The following is a 15,429-nucleotide window of genomic DNA, read 5'->3' as shown; positions in this document are numbered from 1 at the left end:
CCACAGTCTCTTCCAGCCCTATGTCCTTGATCTCATAGCTGATTACTAAGTTTTCTGGCAAAGCAATAAGTGCTTCAGGGGGGATAACTCTCCATAACCCTTGATATTTAAGAAACTTAGTATATCTTTAATTTTTAAACATTGTTTTATTTGGTCATTTCCAAACATTATTCATTGGAAACAAAGATCATTTTCTTTTCTTCCCTCTCCCCCCCCCCCCCACCCCCACCTTTCCCATAGCCGACATGCAATTTCACTGGGTATCACATGTGTTCTTGATTCGAACCCATTTCCATGTTGTTGGTATCCGCATTAGAGTGTTCATTTGGAGTCTCTCCTCAGTCATATCCCCTTCACCCCTGCAGTAAAGCAGTTGCTTTTCATTGGTGTTTTTACTCCCACAGTTTACCCTCTGCTTGTGGATAGTGTTTTTTAGATCCCTGCAGATTGTTTAGGGACACTGCATTGACACCAATGGAGAAGTCCATCACCTTCGATTGTACCACAGTGTGTCAGTCTCTGTGTACAATGTTCTCCTGGTTCTGCTCCTCTCACTCTGCATCACTTCCTGGAGGTTGTTCCAGTCTCCATGGAATTCCTCCACTTTATTATTCCTTTGAGCACAAGTGTTCCATCACCAACATATACCACAATTTGTTCAGCCATTCTCCAATTGAATGGCATCCCCTCATTTTCCAATTTTTGGCCACCACAAAGAGCACAGCTATGAATATTCTTGTACAAGTCTTTTTCTTTATTATCTCTTTGGGGTACAAACCCAGCAGTGCTATGGCTGGATCAAAGGGCAGACAGTCTTTTATCGCCCTTTGGGCATAGTTCCAAATTGTCCTCCAGAATGGTTGAATCAGTTCACAACTCCACCAGCAATGAATTAATGTCCCTACTTTGCCACATCCCCTCCAGCATTCACTTCTTTCCTCTGCTGTCATGTTAGCCAGTCTGCTTGGTGTGAGGTGATACCTCAGAGTTGTTTTGATTTGCATCTCTCTGATTATAAGAGATGTAGAACACTTTTTCATGTGCTTATTAATAGTTTTGATTTCTTTGGCTACGAATTGCCTGTTCATGTCCCTTGCCCATTTATCAATTGAAGAATGGCTTGAGTTTTTGTCCAATTGATTTAGCTCTTTGTAAATTTGAGTAATTAAACCTTTGTCAGAGGTTTTTGTAATGAAGATTGTTTCCCAATTTGTTGCTTCCCTTCTGATTTTAGTTACATTGGTTTTGTTTGTACAAAACCTTTTTAATTTGATGTAGTCAAAATTATTGATTTTACATTTTGTGACTCTTTCTACGTCTTGCTTGGTTTTAAAGTCTTTCCCTTCCCAAAGGTCTGACATGTATACTATTCTGTGTTCTCCTAATTTACTTATAGTTTCCTTCTTTGTGTTCAAGTCATTCACCCATTCTGAATTTATCTTGGTGCAGGGTGTGAGGTGTTGATCCAAACCTAATCTCTCCCACACTGTCTTCCAATTTTCCCAGCAGTTTTTATCAAATAATGGATTTTTGTCCCAAAAGCTGGGGTCTTTGGGTTTGTCATAAACTGTCTTGCTGAGATCATTTATGCCAAGTCTATTCCACTGATCCTCCTTTCTGTCTCTTAGCCAGTACCAAATTGTTTTGATAATCACTGCTTTATAATATAGTCTGAGATCTGGGACTGCAAGTCCTCCTTCCTTTGCATTTTTTTTCATGATTTCCCTGGATATCCTTTATCTTTTGTTCTTCCAAATGAACTTTGTTATGGTTTTTTCTAATTCAGTAAAGAAGTTTTTTGGTAGTTAAATGGGTATGGCACTAAATAAGTAAATTGATTTGGGTAGGATTGTCATTTTTATTATGTTATTGATGTTTTTCCAATTGTTTAGATCTAGTTTTAACTGTGTGGAGAGTGTTTTGTAATTGTGTTCATATAGTTCCTGTGTTTGTCTCGGCGGATAGATTCCCAAGTATTTTATATTGTCTAGGGTGATTTAGTATATCTTTAAATTTATGAAATCATTTTTTTAGTCATTTCTGAATCTTTGTTTCTTCCCCAGCTCATTTTATTGATGAGGAAACTGAGGCCAGTAGGGTTAAGTGACTTGCTCAGGGTCACACAGACAATAAGAGACAGAACAGATTAGAACTCAGGAAGATGAATCTTACTGACTAGCCCCAGCACTCTATGCACTATGCCACCTAGCGGCTCTGATATTTGTTAATAAGGCAGTTCAAGAAACATTCTTTGAGTATCTGCAGGCTTTATCTCTTTTTCTCACAGACATTAATTAAACCATCCACCTCACTAAAAATAAGTGATAAGTTCAGTCAATTGGTTAATCAGTTGTTTGATTAATCAATCTTAATCAAATGTTTCAAACTGAGTGTGAGAAATCCTTAGAACTCGAGTCACACTATACAAGAGTCTTATTTTGTGGGGCAACTAGGTGGTTCAGTGGATTGAGAGCCAGGCCTAGAGAAGGGAGGTCCTGGGTTCAAATCTGGACTCAGACATTTCCTAGCTGTGTGACCCTGGGCAAATCACTTAACTCCCATTGCCTAGTCTTCACTGCTCTTCTCCCTTGTATATACTATTGCTTCTCAGACAGAAGGTAAGAGTTTTTAAGAAAAAGAATCTTATTTTGTTGGGCTATGAAAACTTGACCATGTGATTCCTATGTTAGGGATCACTTCACCTAGACAAATTATGCTTTTCTTTAAGACCTGTTAAAATAAATCATGAAAACTGGTTATTTAGAATAGGACTGCCTTTTATTCTGAACTGACAGGTCCTTCTACATGAACATCCAAAGATAGATGAGTTACCCTTCATAAGTGTCTGGACTTGCTCTGCATAGAAGGAAATATTTGATTTATCAATGTGTAATGATTTAGAGACAAAGAACATAAATTATTTTAACATTTAGCTCATGGAAATACTATGCATATTCACAAAATGCTTCTTTTATTTTTTTTTATTGTTTTCCCCTAGGCTGGAGCACCAAATCCAACTGTAAAACTATTTATCGTTGATACAAGAACCATCAATGAAACACATGAAACTTCAGTACAGATTATAGCTCCTGATTCTATATTAACAGGGTAAGGTTATTAGTCCTAAAGATCTAAACTGCTAAAGTACTTGAGAATTTCATTTTATTTTCTTATTTGTTTGTTACATTAAAACATTCAGTTTACTCCCTCCCTTTCCCCAATTAGATAAGGTATTATTTGGAAAAAAAAAGGTATGTGTATATAAAACTGTATCTTACTTTTGTTTTAGTTCTGTCTCTAGAGGTGGATCTTCACAAGTCATTCTTCAAATAATATTTCTGTTGCTGTATCTAATGTTCTCTTGGTTCTACTCATTTTACTCTTGATAATTTCATACAGTTCCTTCCATGTTTTCCCAAAATTAACCTGCTTATCATTTCTTATGCTTTGGTGTTATTCCATCACAATCTTATGCCACAACTTGTTTAACCATTGATAGAATTTCGTAGGATTCATGTTGAGATTTTTCAGATTATACATCTGACACAAGTATACAGTATATGTCAAAAAATAAGAAATATAATGATTTGGATTCCATAGCCAGAGGATGGTTGTAGATTTCACAGTTGATTATTTGGGCATCTTCATTTCCTTTTGGTAAATTCAGCCAGTGTTTTTGTTTGGAAATTCTTATCTGTTCCTGAAACATTCTTCCATAATTCTCTGGTTGTCATAAAAACAAATCAGAACCACTGGGCCACTGTCTGATAGGTGGCATAACATGAGACTTAGAGTCAGGAGGATCTGAGTTCAAATCCTGTATCAGACTATCTCTGTGACCTTGAGCAAGTATTTAAATGGCTCAGCCACAGTTTCCTCATTTGTAAAATGGATATAATTATAACACCTTTGTTATAGAATTATTGTCAGGATCACATGAGATAACACATGGAAATTACTTCACAACCTTAAAGTGCTCCATATGTGCTAGCTAATATTAGTAAGCTGTTAGGGTGTATTTGTTATCCAAGAAGTTTGCTGTACTTTAAAAAGGAAATTGGATTTAGTAAAATACATAGATTCTGACCCCAAGATTCAGGAGAAGCGAAACTCAAGAGTGTTGAATTAACCAGTATATAATGTAATATATCAGCTCTTTTGATGCTAATGCCCCATCTTGTCTTTGTATTTCCAGAGCTCAGCACAGTGTGCTGCATGTAGTGATTATTTATGAATATTGTGATTATTTATTAATATTGTGTTCAGAGGCAGCTAGCTGGCTCAGTGTATTGAGAGCCAGGCCTGAAGAGGTCCTGGGTTCAAATGTGACCTGAAGACATTTCCTAGCTGTGTGACCTTTCCTAGCCCTTACCACTCTTCTGCCTTGGAACTGATAGATAGAAGGGATGGGTTTAAAAAAAAAATAGTGCATTGAGTTGAGGACTTTTTTTTTTTTAAGTAAACCAGTGTGTTTGCTGAGTATAGTAAACAAGCAAAATTGGGCTTGCATTTTTGTTTTTGTTTTTTCTTCTACTAATGAGCATCAAATTGTCTTTTTTATTTAATTTCCTTTATATTGAACCAGTGGTCAGGATTCTCTTGCATTAGGACAATTTAAGAAACATTTATTAGGAGCCTAATTTTTACTAGATGCTAATCTATCATTTTCTTGTCAGACATATTCCAAAAAGAAATTTTTTAATGGAAAATGTCATGGAAACAAACACATTCTTATGAAAAATTATTCCAAGCACATCACTTGATTGTGCTAACATCAAGTGAGGATGCCATGTTTCCAAAACTATCCAGCTATATTTTGGTACTATGAGATGCTTTATTTTCTGGGCAGCATTAAAAGAAGGAGTAGTGCTAACTTAATTCAAGGAACACTTGCCAGTCAGTAAAACACATCAGTTAAGCACTTTTTAATATGTTACCCAGCAAATTCCTCTGAAATATTTCAGAAAAAAAAATTGCATTACATTAGCTTTCTCTCTAACTGAACCATTCCAGTGTCATGATTAGTTATCTCCAGTTTCTTACTTCTTTTGCTCTTTCCCCCTCCTAGAATTCCCTGTTTTGCCCATGCTGGAAGTGCAGACACCTCCAGTAGACTTGGTCCCACTAATTATTAACACAAGAGCTTTGACCTGCTCTGTTAGGTACAGAATTTAACTCAGATAGATACCCAATTGGGATAGCTTCTGGCAACTCAGAAATCCCAAGCTCAATTAGTTTACCATCCGTAACCTTCCCAGGAACAGGAATTACAGATGTGTCTCACAATGTCTTGCCTCCTTCTGGCTTCTTGAGCAATATAACTTAATAGAAGTGAAATAAGTATTAAACATGTTTAACCTTAGTTTTTTTCCCCAACGTTGCCTTCTCAAGCAGGAACTCTTGAACCCCTGTTTGAAATAAAACACCAAATGATATGTAGTATTCAAGAATCACTACCTATTCTAAAACTTAAATAGAGTGGAGTAGATTCGTTATTTTATTTTTCTTTGTACCTAATTTATATCGCTTCTAAACAGGCAAATTAGAAACATCCAATAATCAAAAAGAAGTTCAGAGTTAGAAGGGACTTTGGCCTCTAAGGAGTCTATACAAATGAAAACAAATCCTCTTTAGAACATATCCAGCAAATAACATTCAGCCTTTTTATGAAAATCTACTGTGAAGGGGAACCCATTTTTGACACTTAACTATTCCTCTTTTCTGAAGCTATTATTATTTGGAAGTTTTTCCTTCTATCAAGACTAAATTTTCCTCTTACAACTTTCCTCATTGTTTCTAGTTCTTCTCCCTCTCTCTCCTCTTCAACTCCTTTTCCATAGTATCCATGCCAAAATAATCTTCCTAATGCTCCTATCTGATGTCACCTCTGCTCTGTGCCTCCTACCTCCCCCAACCTCAGAGACTCTTGTGTCTGGTATGAAATAGGCAATCTTCTATTTTCATTTAAAGCTTTCATAACCTGTCCCTTTCTTCTACTTCTGATTTTCTTACATTATTACTCCTTGTAGTTGGTCTGCATGTATATAACTTCATTTTCTACCTCTTTACTTTTGTATTAAAATTGTACACCATCCTTACCTTAGCCTCTTGGAATCCCTGGTTCTCTTTAAAAATGCTTTTAAGTGGCAACTTCTACATGAAGCCTTTTCTGAATTCCCTGGTTGTATCTCTCTCTCTCTCTCTCTCTCTCTCTCTCTCTCTCTCTCTCTCTCTCTCTCTCTCTCTCTCTCTCTCTCTCTCTCTGTGTGTGTGTGTGTGTGTGTGTGTATTTTGTTGTTGTTGTTCAGTCATTTCATTTGTATCCAACTCTTTGTGATCCCATTTGGGGTTTTCTTGGTAAAGATGCCGAATTATTTGCCATTTCCTTCTCTAGCTCATTTTACAGATGAAGAAATTGATTCAGGTAGAGTTAAGTGACTTGCCCAGGGTCACAAAGGTAAAAAAGTGTCTTGAACCCAGATTGAACTCAGTAAGATGAATCTTCCTGACTTCAGACCTAGCACTCTTATCTGCTGTGCCACCTAGTTGCCGTGTGTGTATTTAATCTTCTCCATTATAATATAAACTTGTCCGGTACTGTTTCACTTTTTGTCTTTTTATCTCCAGGTTTTAGCATGTCCCATACCTCCTATACGTTCTTAATAAATACTTAATTTACATGGGCAATTCTTTTTTCCCAGTTGTAAGTTTTCAGCAACTTTGGTAATCAATTTTATCTAAATCATTGGCAAAGTTTTCAAATGAAAAATGCTAGAGGTAGCTTTCCAATATATTATTATTATTATTTTTTTTTTTTTTTCAAACCCTTACCTTCCATCTTAGACTCAATACTGTGTAATGGTTCCAAAGGGCTAGGCAATGGGGGTTAAGTGAATTCCCCAGAGTAACACAGCTAGGAAGTGTCTGAGGCCATATTTGAACCCAGGATCTCCTGTCTCTGGGCCTGACTCTCAATCCAATGAGCCACCCAGCTGCTCCTTCCAATATATTATTGATCCACTACATCCTACCCTTTGGTCTGGCCATTCTTCTTTTATTGTCATCTATTCCACAACTTTTTCATAAGAATTCCTCTTAGTTGGCTCTTAGGGACCATCACTTCTTTTTTTGATGTTTCCTAACTTTTTCCTTAATGATCTGCCCTAGTCCTTGCCAGGGAATCAAAATCGAACTTAGTGGCATATAGATACTTCCTTCTCTTCCTTTTCTTGAACAGCCAGATATGGGTCCTCTAACTCTGTGATAACTCATTCATTCTCCATAGTCTTTAAAAGGTCACTGGAGTTGTTCAGCAATGACATTGCTAACTCCTTCAGCACCTGAGAATCAGTATTATTATTAAGTGATAGTTCCCAGTGAAAACTTCAAAAGCATGCACTATATTAATGTCTCAATGTAATATTTTACAGGCAGCTAGGTGGTTCAGTGGATAGCCTTGAGTCAGGAAGATGCATATCCCTGACTTCATGTGCAGACTCATACTCTTACTAGCTGTGTGACCCTGGACAAGACCCTTGTTTACCTCAGTTCCTCCTTTGTAAAATGAACTGGAAGGAAATGGCAAACCAGCCAAATATCTGCCTAGAAAGCTCCATATGGGGTTGTGTAGGCAAGATAGTGCTGAAATGGTTGAACAGTAACAACAGAATGTCTTGAAGTCAACTTTTTGGAGAGTTGTGGACTAGACGGTAGTGTAATCAGATGACTCAGAACTGTTTGAATGGGCAGGCCAATGATTAGGCAATAATGATTTAATATCAACTTGGAAAAAGATCTTCAGTGTTTTGAGCAGGGATGTTGTGAGCAGTAAGTTCCTTTGTGTAGGATGGTGACTAACCACCTATGACATATAGACTAAAGATGACAATTGAAATGTCCAGTGACACATCTGACTCACCTAACTTCAGTCAAGTATTAGAATTTCTAGGCAAAGGATGGAAGAGAGGGTGGCAGAAGCCCCAGGCAAATTCCTTCCTGTCTATTATGTAAGGATCAAAGACTACTAGTAGTTATTGGTTCTTTATTATTTTAACTAATACAGTTAACTCATGTTTGTGTATCAATTTAAAGTGTTCAGACTATGGTTCTTCCCTTTGATATAGATAATACAAATATTCTTGTTTCCTTTTTAAAGATGAAGAAATTAATATTTCAAGAGGTAAAGTGGCTTATTCCTATTTATACAGCCAGTAAGTGTCTGAGGCATTATTCAAACTTAGTTATTTTTACCAAGTCCAGAGCTCTATCTCAAATATCACACTCCCATTCCCATCTGCAAATACTTCTGACCTTGAAAGATATCATGGGAATTATTTAGTCTAATGCCATAATTCTACAGATTACGTGATAGGTTCAGGCTTTCAAGTCACATGGTGGAACTGGGACCAAAAGATCAGAGAAAATGGAGGGCATTGTAATTCAGAGACTCACAGTGCCCCACAATTTCCAGTGATGACTTGCTGGATTAGTAAGCTCATAATTTGCAGTTGCTTGTTTGGGTCTTACTTCTCTCTAAAGGAGAGCTCTACCTCGTTTTAGGAAAACCTAGGATGCAAAAATCAAAATTGCATAAAAGATAATTTAGGAAATTGATAAAAATACTTAATGTGATAGTTATATGGGAGGAATGGCTATTTGACTTATGAAAGATTCAGTTTAACAAAGAAATAAATAGACGCTTCCTTTGTGCATTAAATGTGACTTATAGAAAGTCAGGTTAGACATCTGAAGGACAAGCTTGTATCATAATAGCAGCAAAGCTAACTCATTTGTTAGGGATTGAAAAGGAATAGTGGTTCCCAAGATAATTTCTAGTGCTTGGAAGTTACTTTCTCAATACTCTGTCTTTCAGATTTCTTCTCTTTCTTCAAGGCTCAGCTTGGGTACCGCATTCCCTGAGAAGCATTCCCTGGTGTGATGTGGTCCTACTCTCTCTGAGTTCTCCTCATTCTCCCATAGAGTCGACTCTCCTTGACTTTTTTTTTAAAAATATTATTTAATTGGTCAATTTAGAATATTTTTCCTTGGTGTCTCCTTAGCTTTTCCCAGAGTACTTTGTCTCTTTCCTCTTCTTCCACTCTTAACTTGCTGTTATATATTTATCTCTGTATATGCTCTATACTTCTCTCTCTGATAAAACATAAGCCTGTTGAGGACAGAGACTGTAGCATTTAGTGACTTTGAATAATCTCATCCAGCAAGGTGTCTTGCAAATGACAGATGCTTAATACATATTTATTGAGTTGAACTAAGTTTATCTATCTCACAAAAAGAGACTAGTTATTTGCTTGTTCAGAGTCTACAGTTAAAGGGATCATTTTCAGCCACAGTCTTTAGTATTTTTTTAAGATATTCTAGGCTCTGACAGGTCAAGTTTTTCCCTATATGGGGCACATTTATGCTTTAATTTATTTCAGTCTTTTTTTTTTTTACAGCATGAAAGCTGGTATAAGTTAGGGCCTGTTTATTAGAGCTCCATTTGTTGGCTATCTTTGTTCCTAGAATTCATTTGAAGCGTTTTAGTATTGTACACAATTGAACCTTTTTTCATCTTTATTATCTCCAGTGGTACCTTAAGATCTTTCTTGGTTCAGGGATAAATTACATACATACATTCTGCTTCCTTTTATGTTAAATGTGAAGGGAAACTTAACTGATGATAAGTGTATTTTTAAGCAGATACAAAAGTTATTGTTATCATTAACACATTGTTATCATTATCTGTATGGGCAGAACTTACTCATTATTCTAGAGAACAACAAAGAAAGTAGAAAGCCAGAAATTCATTGAACTCAACTAAGAATATGTATCGATTTGAAAGACTTCTGGGGTACTTGATAGAACTATTTGACTTTCAAACTCATTTATTTGCATTTTAGTGGGGGAAATATTAATTTTTTAATATCAGTTTTTGACCACAAGACACGAGTCTTGCTAAACAAAGCAATCTTTTATTTAGATGGCACATTTCTTTAATAATTAATTCTAGGGGGCAGGTAGGTGAGTCAGTGGATTTAGAGCCAGGTCTAAAGACAGGAGATCTTGGGTTCAAATGTGATCCCAGATACTTTGTAGGTGGGTGGCCCTGGGCAAGTCACTTAATCTCCATTGCCTAACACTTTACCATACTTCTGCCTTGAAACCAAACACTAAGATAGAAGGTAAAGGCTTAAAAAAAGCTTAATTACAAATGTTCTTGGAAGATTACAATTTATTGAACCAGTGTCATCAAAGCCTAGGGTCAAAAAAATTCATTACCTTGTGGTCATCTTCATAGTGGTGGGTCTCTGCAGACACAGAGAGAATAGTTTTGGGGCAAAAATGCAGGATCTGCTGTTGCCAAGTTTGTATTTTCCAAGACTTTCCTGAGCTTGACCTTCACTGGAAGAACTACTGAGAACCTGAGAACAGCAGGATTTTAGTGGTAAAAATTGACATAATGTGCTAGTTAAAAACATTTCCTCATAATTCATTTCCCTATACTTCCTTGTGCTTTGGGATAAAGATGGATGGATGGATGGATGGATGAATAGACGGATGGATGGATGGATGGATGGACACTTTGTCCACATAGGATTTATCTATGCTGTAGAAGATTAGTTACTTTGGGCTTTAGTTTTATAATAGTTGATTATAGTTTGCTGCTTTTTCCCATTAAAATTTATTCAGGAGGAATGTATATGCAAAGCATTGCGCTAGATTTTGTATGAGACAAAATATCTAAGACAGTACTTTTTCTCAAAATGATTATAAACCACTAGAGATTTGATTCAATAGAGAGCTTACAAGGCCCTATGATGTACAAGAGGATCTGCTACACATTGGGGAAAGAAAGACAATAATCAGAGTCCATGCCCTCAAGGAGAGTACAATCTCTGGGAGGACACAGATGGACATAGGTAAGTAATTGCTAGACAGTTTGTGGAAAAAAGAGAGAACTAACAACCAAGGGGAGGTGGGGAAGATTAGAAGAAGGCCACATAAGAGGTGGTACTTGATCTAATCTGTGAATGAAACTGCAGTTTCTAAACAGTAGAAGTGAAGAAAGAGTATATTCTAGACATAGAGGACAGCTTGTTCAAAAACAAAGATGGGAGGAGGGAGCAAGAAGTGGGCCAGTTTGCCTGAAAGGTAGAGTGTAGAGAGCAAGGGGAATAATAGAGTATATCTAGTGAGGGAATTTTTAAGGCCAGATTATGGAGGTATTCAAATGCTAGGCTGAGGAGTTGATGTTTTATCCTAGAGGCAATGAGAAACACTGATGATTTTTTAAAAAAAGAAAGATGCCCGAGGAAGATGGTTTTCACAGTTTTGTGGAGGATATGCTAGAGAAGGAGGAGAATGAAAACAAAGAAGTCAATTAACAAAATTAACAATCTATTCACATAGTTGGTTTTGAGATATAATGAGCACCTAAACCTCATTGGTGGCTATTTAAAAGAGGAAATGGACAGGAAAGATTATAGTGGTAGAACTGACAAACCTTTTTAGTTGATTGAATATATAAGGTAAGGGAGAAAGACAAGTCAAAGATATCTTCAGCTTTGTGAACCTGGATGATTTGGAAGGATGGTGGTTTACTTAGCAGAAAGAGGAAGTTTGGAAGAGGAGACAGTTTAGAGGGGTAGATAATGGACTTGTTGAATTTGAGATCTGCCCGGGGCATAGTCAGATAATTGATCATATATCCTGGAATCTACATTCCAGGAAAGAAGTTACTATTGAATTTATATATCTAAGAGTCATCTTTATAGTAATGGCAATTCAAACCCAAGAAAAGAGGGTCAGGGACGAAGAGGCTTGAGGGGGACAGCTATGCTTGGCCAGAGGCTGCTTGGTGTTGTTTAAAGCCACACAGGGATCAAGGAAAAGAAAGATTAAGAAATCTTACTTGATTTAGCAGATAAGAAATCTGATCTGGGCACAAATTCCTACAATACAAGGCAGTATGTTTTAGTGCTATATTGGCAGTACAAGATAAGCCCATCTCAAATAAAAAAAAATGAATGTGACTTACTTTGTGAGTCATAAAGCACTATGTAAATGTCAACTCTCCATCTGCAGAAATATTTTCTAGCTTAGGTATCAGCTTAAAGATCTGATGTTAGAAGGGACTTCAGAGCCCATCTATTAAGTCAAAAGACTTACCTTAAGATAACATAGATTGTAAGCAGTGATATGTGAGATTTGAAAACAGGAACTCATGCTCCAGAACCAGTGCTCATTTCACATTCCATGCAGCTTCTTCCACAGTTGTTAGCTTGAAGAGTTATTTCCTATCTCAGATCCCTCATTACATTTTTTGTATCTTTCCCATGCATTTATTATATTCCACTTGGTATTCTCTTTGTTCACCTTTCTTTTTTTCCTCTTAGATTAAGAACTCCTTGAGAGTAGATAGACTATGTCTTATTTATCTCTGTACCATTCTCATTATCTAGCACAGTACATTATACATATTGTAGTAATTATTTGATAAATATTTGTGGATATTGAATTTTTAAGCATGAAAAAGAAAAGAATAAGTTCCAACTGTGGTGATCAGGAAAAGCACTATGATGAAGATGGTGACATTTAACTTGGAACATAATGGATAAATAGAGTTTTGCTAGGTGATGGCATGACTGGAGCGAGACAGGATGGGCAGAGTAGGATTTGGATCGATGGAATAAAGGCATCCCATTGAGAATAATTTTTTGCATTTAGGTTTTCTTGACTGAGGATTTTCATCCACTAAGCCTTATTATTTTTCCAAGTGAGGGGTGGAGAACTTAGTTATATGTACAGAGGTAAGAGTCAACTTAGTTTATTAGGAGTTCAATAGGAAAACTTCTTGGCTTGAACCGTATTATTCCTGAAAAAAAAATGGAAAGTATGACTGATGGGAGAGGGTAGTATAGACTAGGAGCTAAATTGTAGAAGGTATTAAATTAAACCCAGAGAATTCAGGACTTTATATTTCCCTCAGTAGGGTACTATTAAGGATGTTTAAACTGAAGAATTATATAATTCAGTGTTTTAGAGAAACTTCTTTATATCTGGCAATTGTACCCAATTTGGGTCACATAGATAATAAATTACATAAATGAGGAAGTGCGTGCTAGTTCAAAAGTGTCAAATATAAGGCCCATAACACTGCTAAGTATGATCTCACTCAGTTTAAAATGTAATTGGCAAGTTTTCTAAAAAATTAATAATAATACAATAAAACATAGGTAATATTACATCACAAAAAGGAAGTCAATATGCAGCCTTCAGTGATCCTTATATAAAGTTGATTCTGTGTGAATTTGATAGCCCTGCCATAGTTAATAGAGAGTCCACCTCAAAGCTAGGAAGGCTGACTTCTGGCTGTGGTTTAAGTGTTGCTTCCACCAGATCCTGGCTGCACATGCTACTTTACCTTTCAATGCTTTAGGCAACCATCTATGACTGTCTTCTCTATACAGATAAAATCGTAGGTCTAGTCACTGTTCCTAAGAAATAAACTCTACTGATTTAATACATTTTCTTTAGCTTGTTGAAAAAAAATCTCTATTTTATTGTGGGCTAATTTTTAAAAGTATGAGAGAGAGAGAGAGAGAGAGAGAGAGAGAGAGAGAGAGAGAGAGAGAGAGAGTGTGTGTGTGTGTGCAGTGGGAGAGGGTGATTAGAGATTTCTAAATTTCTGACTTGAAACACATTTTTATGCCTTTTGTTTCTCAGCATTTACAGATTTTTTTATTTTGCTTTTTTTCCATTTGGAAACTGAGTTGAATAAATGTCATTTGCAAGTATCACTGGTCTGGAGAATGTACACAGAAAAATATTTTAAATTGGCTATAAAGACTGCAACCTCTATATCTAATCCACACCTACAATATTAGGACAGCAGGGAAGAAATGGAAAATGTCATCCTTTACTTCAAAGCCTATTGCCAAGAAAGGCAAAGTTGTAGCTAAGAGTCCCCAGACTTTCTAGTTATGTTAGTTGCTACTTTTCCCCCTAAGATATTAGTTTGGTTTTCAGAGCTTTCTATCATTTTTCAAAATTAAGTACAGTTTAAGCTTTGGGAAAAGGTGCATTTTATGGGAATAAGTGATTTTGACAAGCAAATAAAATCTCATTTCACAGTAAGCTTCATTACTTTCAGATCAGTACCAAGTAGAGTTTGATGCCCTAAATATGCATGAAGAACTAAACTTTATCTTTCATTTTCTCCAGTGATCACTATTTGTGTGATGTGACATGGGTGAATGGGGAAAGGATTTCTCTTCAGTGGCTCAGAAGGATTCAGAATTATTCGGTCATGGATTTTTGTGATTTCCAGAAGGATTCGGGAAAATGGGATTGTCCGGTGGTAAGAGAGTGGAGAAATTTCTTTAATGTGAAATTGGAAAGACATGTTAAATGGAGAGAGTATATTAGGAATGCAGATATCAGCAAACAGCTTTGAAGGCGTATTTTTAAAAAACAAAACTATTTGATAGGGCAGTGACTTAATTTTTTTATCATCTGAAACTTCATAGTGTTTCAAATTTTTCTTATTTATTAATTTTATTACTTTAATTCATGATAACCATAGTTGGGAGAGGTGATTAGCACATTTTATAAAGGAAGGATCCAATAAACTACAGAAACAAAGTCATAAACAAAGGCAATCCATAACTTTAAATGGAAGATAGCATATCACATAGAAAAATATATGAAATGAAGATTAACCAGGGGCAGCTAGGTGGTGCAGTGGATACACCAACAGGCCCAGAGTCAGGAAAACTATTCTTCCTAAATTCAAATCAGGCACTTTATAGCTATGTGACTCTGAGCAAGTAGCTCAATGCTGTTTGCCTCAGTTTCCTCATTTGTAAAATGAGTTAGAGAAGGAAATGGTAAACTTTTCCAGTATTTTTGTCAAGAAAACTCTAAATGGGGTCATGAAGAAGAGCACTAAAGTGCTGACTAAAGTGACTGAACAAGAAGATTAATTACCCATTCAGATAAAAGTTCAAGGGATCTGAGATTAATAACCTGCTTGAAATATTTTTAAGTAAGGTCATTAAGAAGTTAATAAAACTGGCAAGTCTTAGGCTCTACAGTAGATATTTATCTGGGATGATTTAGTTTTAATCCTATAAAATTCTACAGTAGTAATTCTATCCATTTAATTGGGTCAGATGATTCTCAAAGATATTGTTTAAGGCCAAATTGATTGATCATCTATGTTTGCTCTTCCAATGGACCATGGACAGTGTTGATGGAAGAAATGTGAGGGAATATGATTATATTCTGCCGTGCTTGTGTTTTCACTAGGCTGTGGGGATGTGAATATGGTTAAAGTTTGCTCATGTACTCCTCTTCACATTTCCCATTGGCAAGAATTCACAGCAAATACCTCCATGATCACATATGGATTTCTTACTATTCCTCCCT

At 36.2% G+C, this 15,429-nt stretch overlaps 1 protein-coding gene across 2 annotated transcripts in view; it reads left to right on the top strand.

The window, feature by feature from the left end:
- Positions 1-15,429, top strand: part of DPP4 (dipeptidyl peptidase 4) — a 150,763-nt gene that overhangs the window by 94,884 nt on the left and 40,450 nt on the right. For both annotated transcript variants that reach the window (XM_007494267.3, XM_007494268.3), the window contains exons 11-12: positions 2,999-3,108; positions 14,224-14,359. In XM_007494267.3, coding sequence (XP_007494329.2) covers positions 2,999-3,108; positions 14,224-14,359 — 246 coding nt within the window. The remainder of the gene's footprint in view (positions 1-2,998; positions 3,109-14,223; positions 14,360-15,429) is intronic.

Source organism: Monodelphis domestica, chromosome 4 (genome assembly GCF_027887165.1).
Source record: "Monodelphis domestica isolate mMonDom1 chromosome 4, mMonDom1.pri, whole genome shotgun sequence".
Taxonomy (NCBI): domain Eukaryota; kingdom Metazoa; phylum Chordata; class Mammalia; order Didelphimorphia; family Didelphidae; genus Monodelphis; species Monodelphis domestica.
The sequence above is the reverse complement of the archived record's forward strand: the minus strand, read 5'-3'. Positions and strand labels throughout refer to the sequence as shown.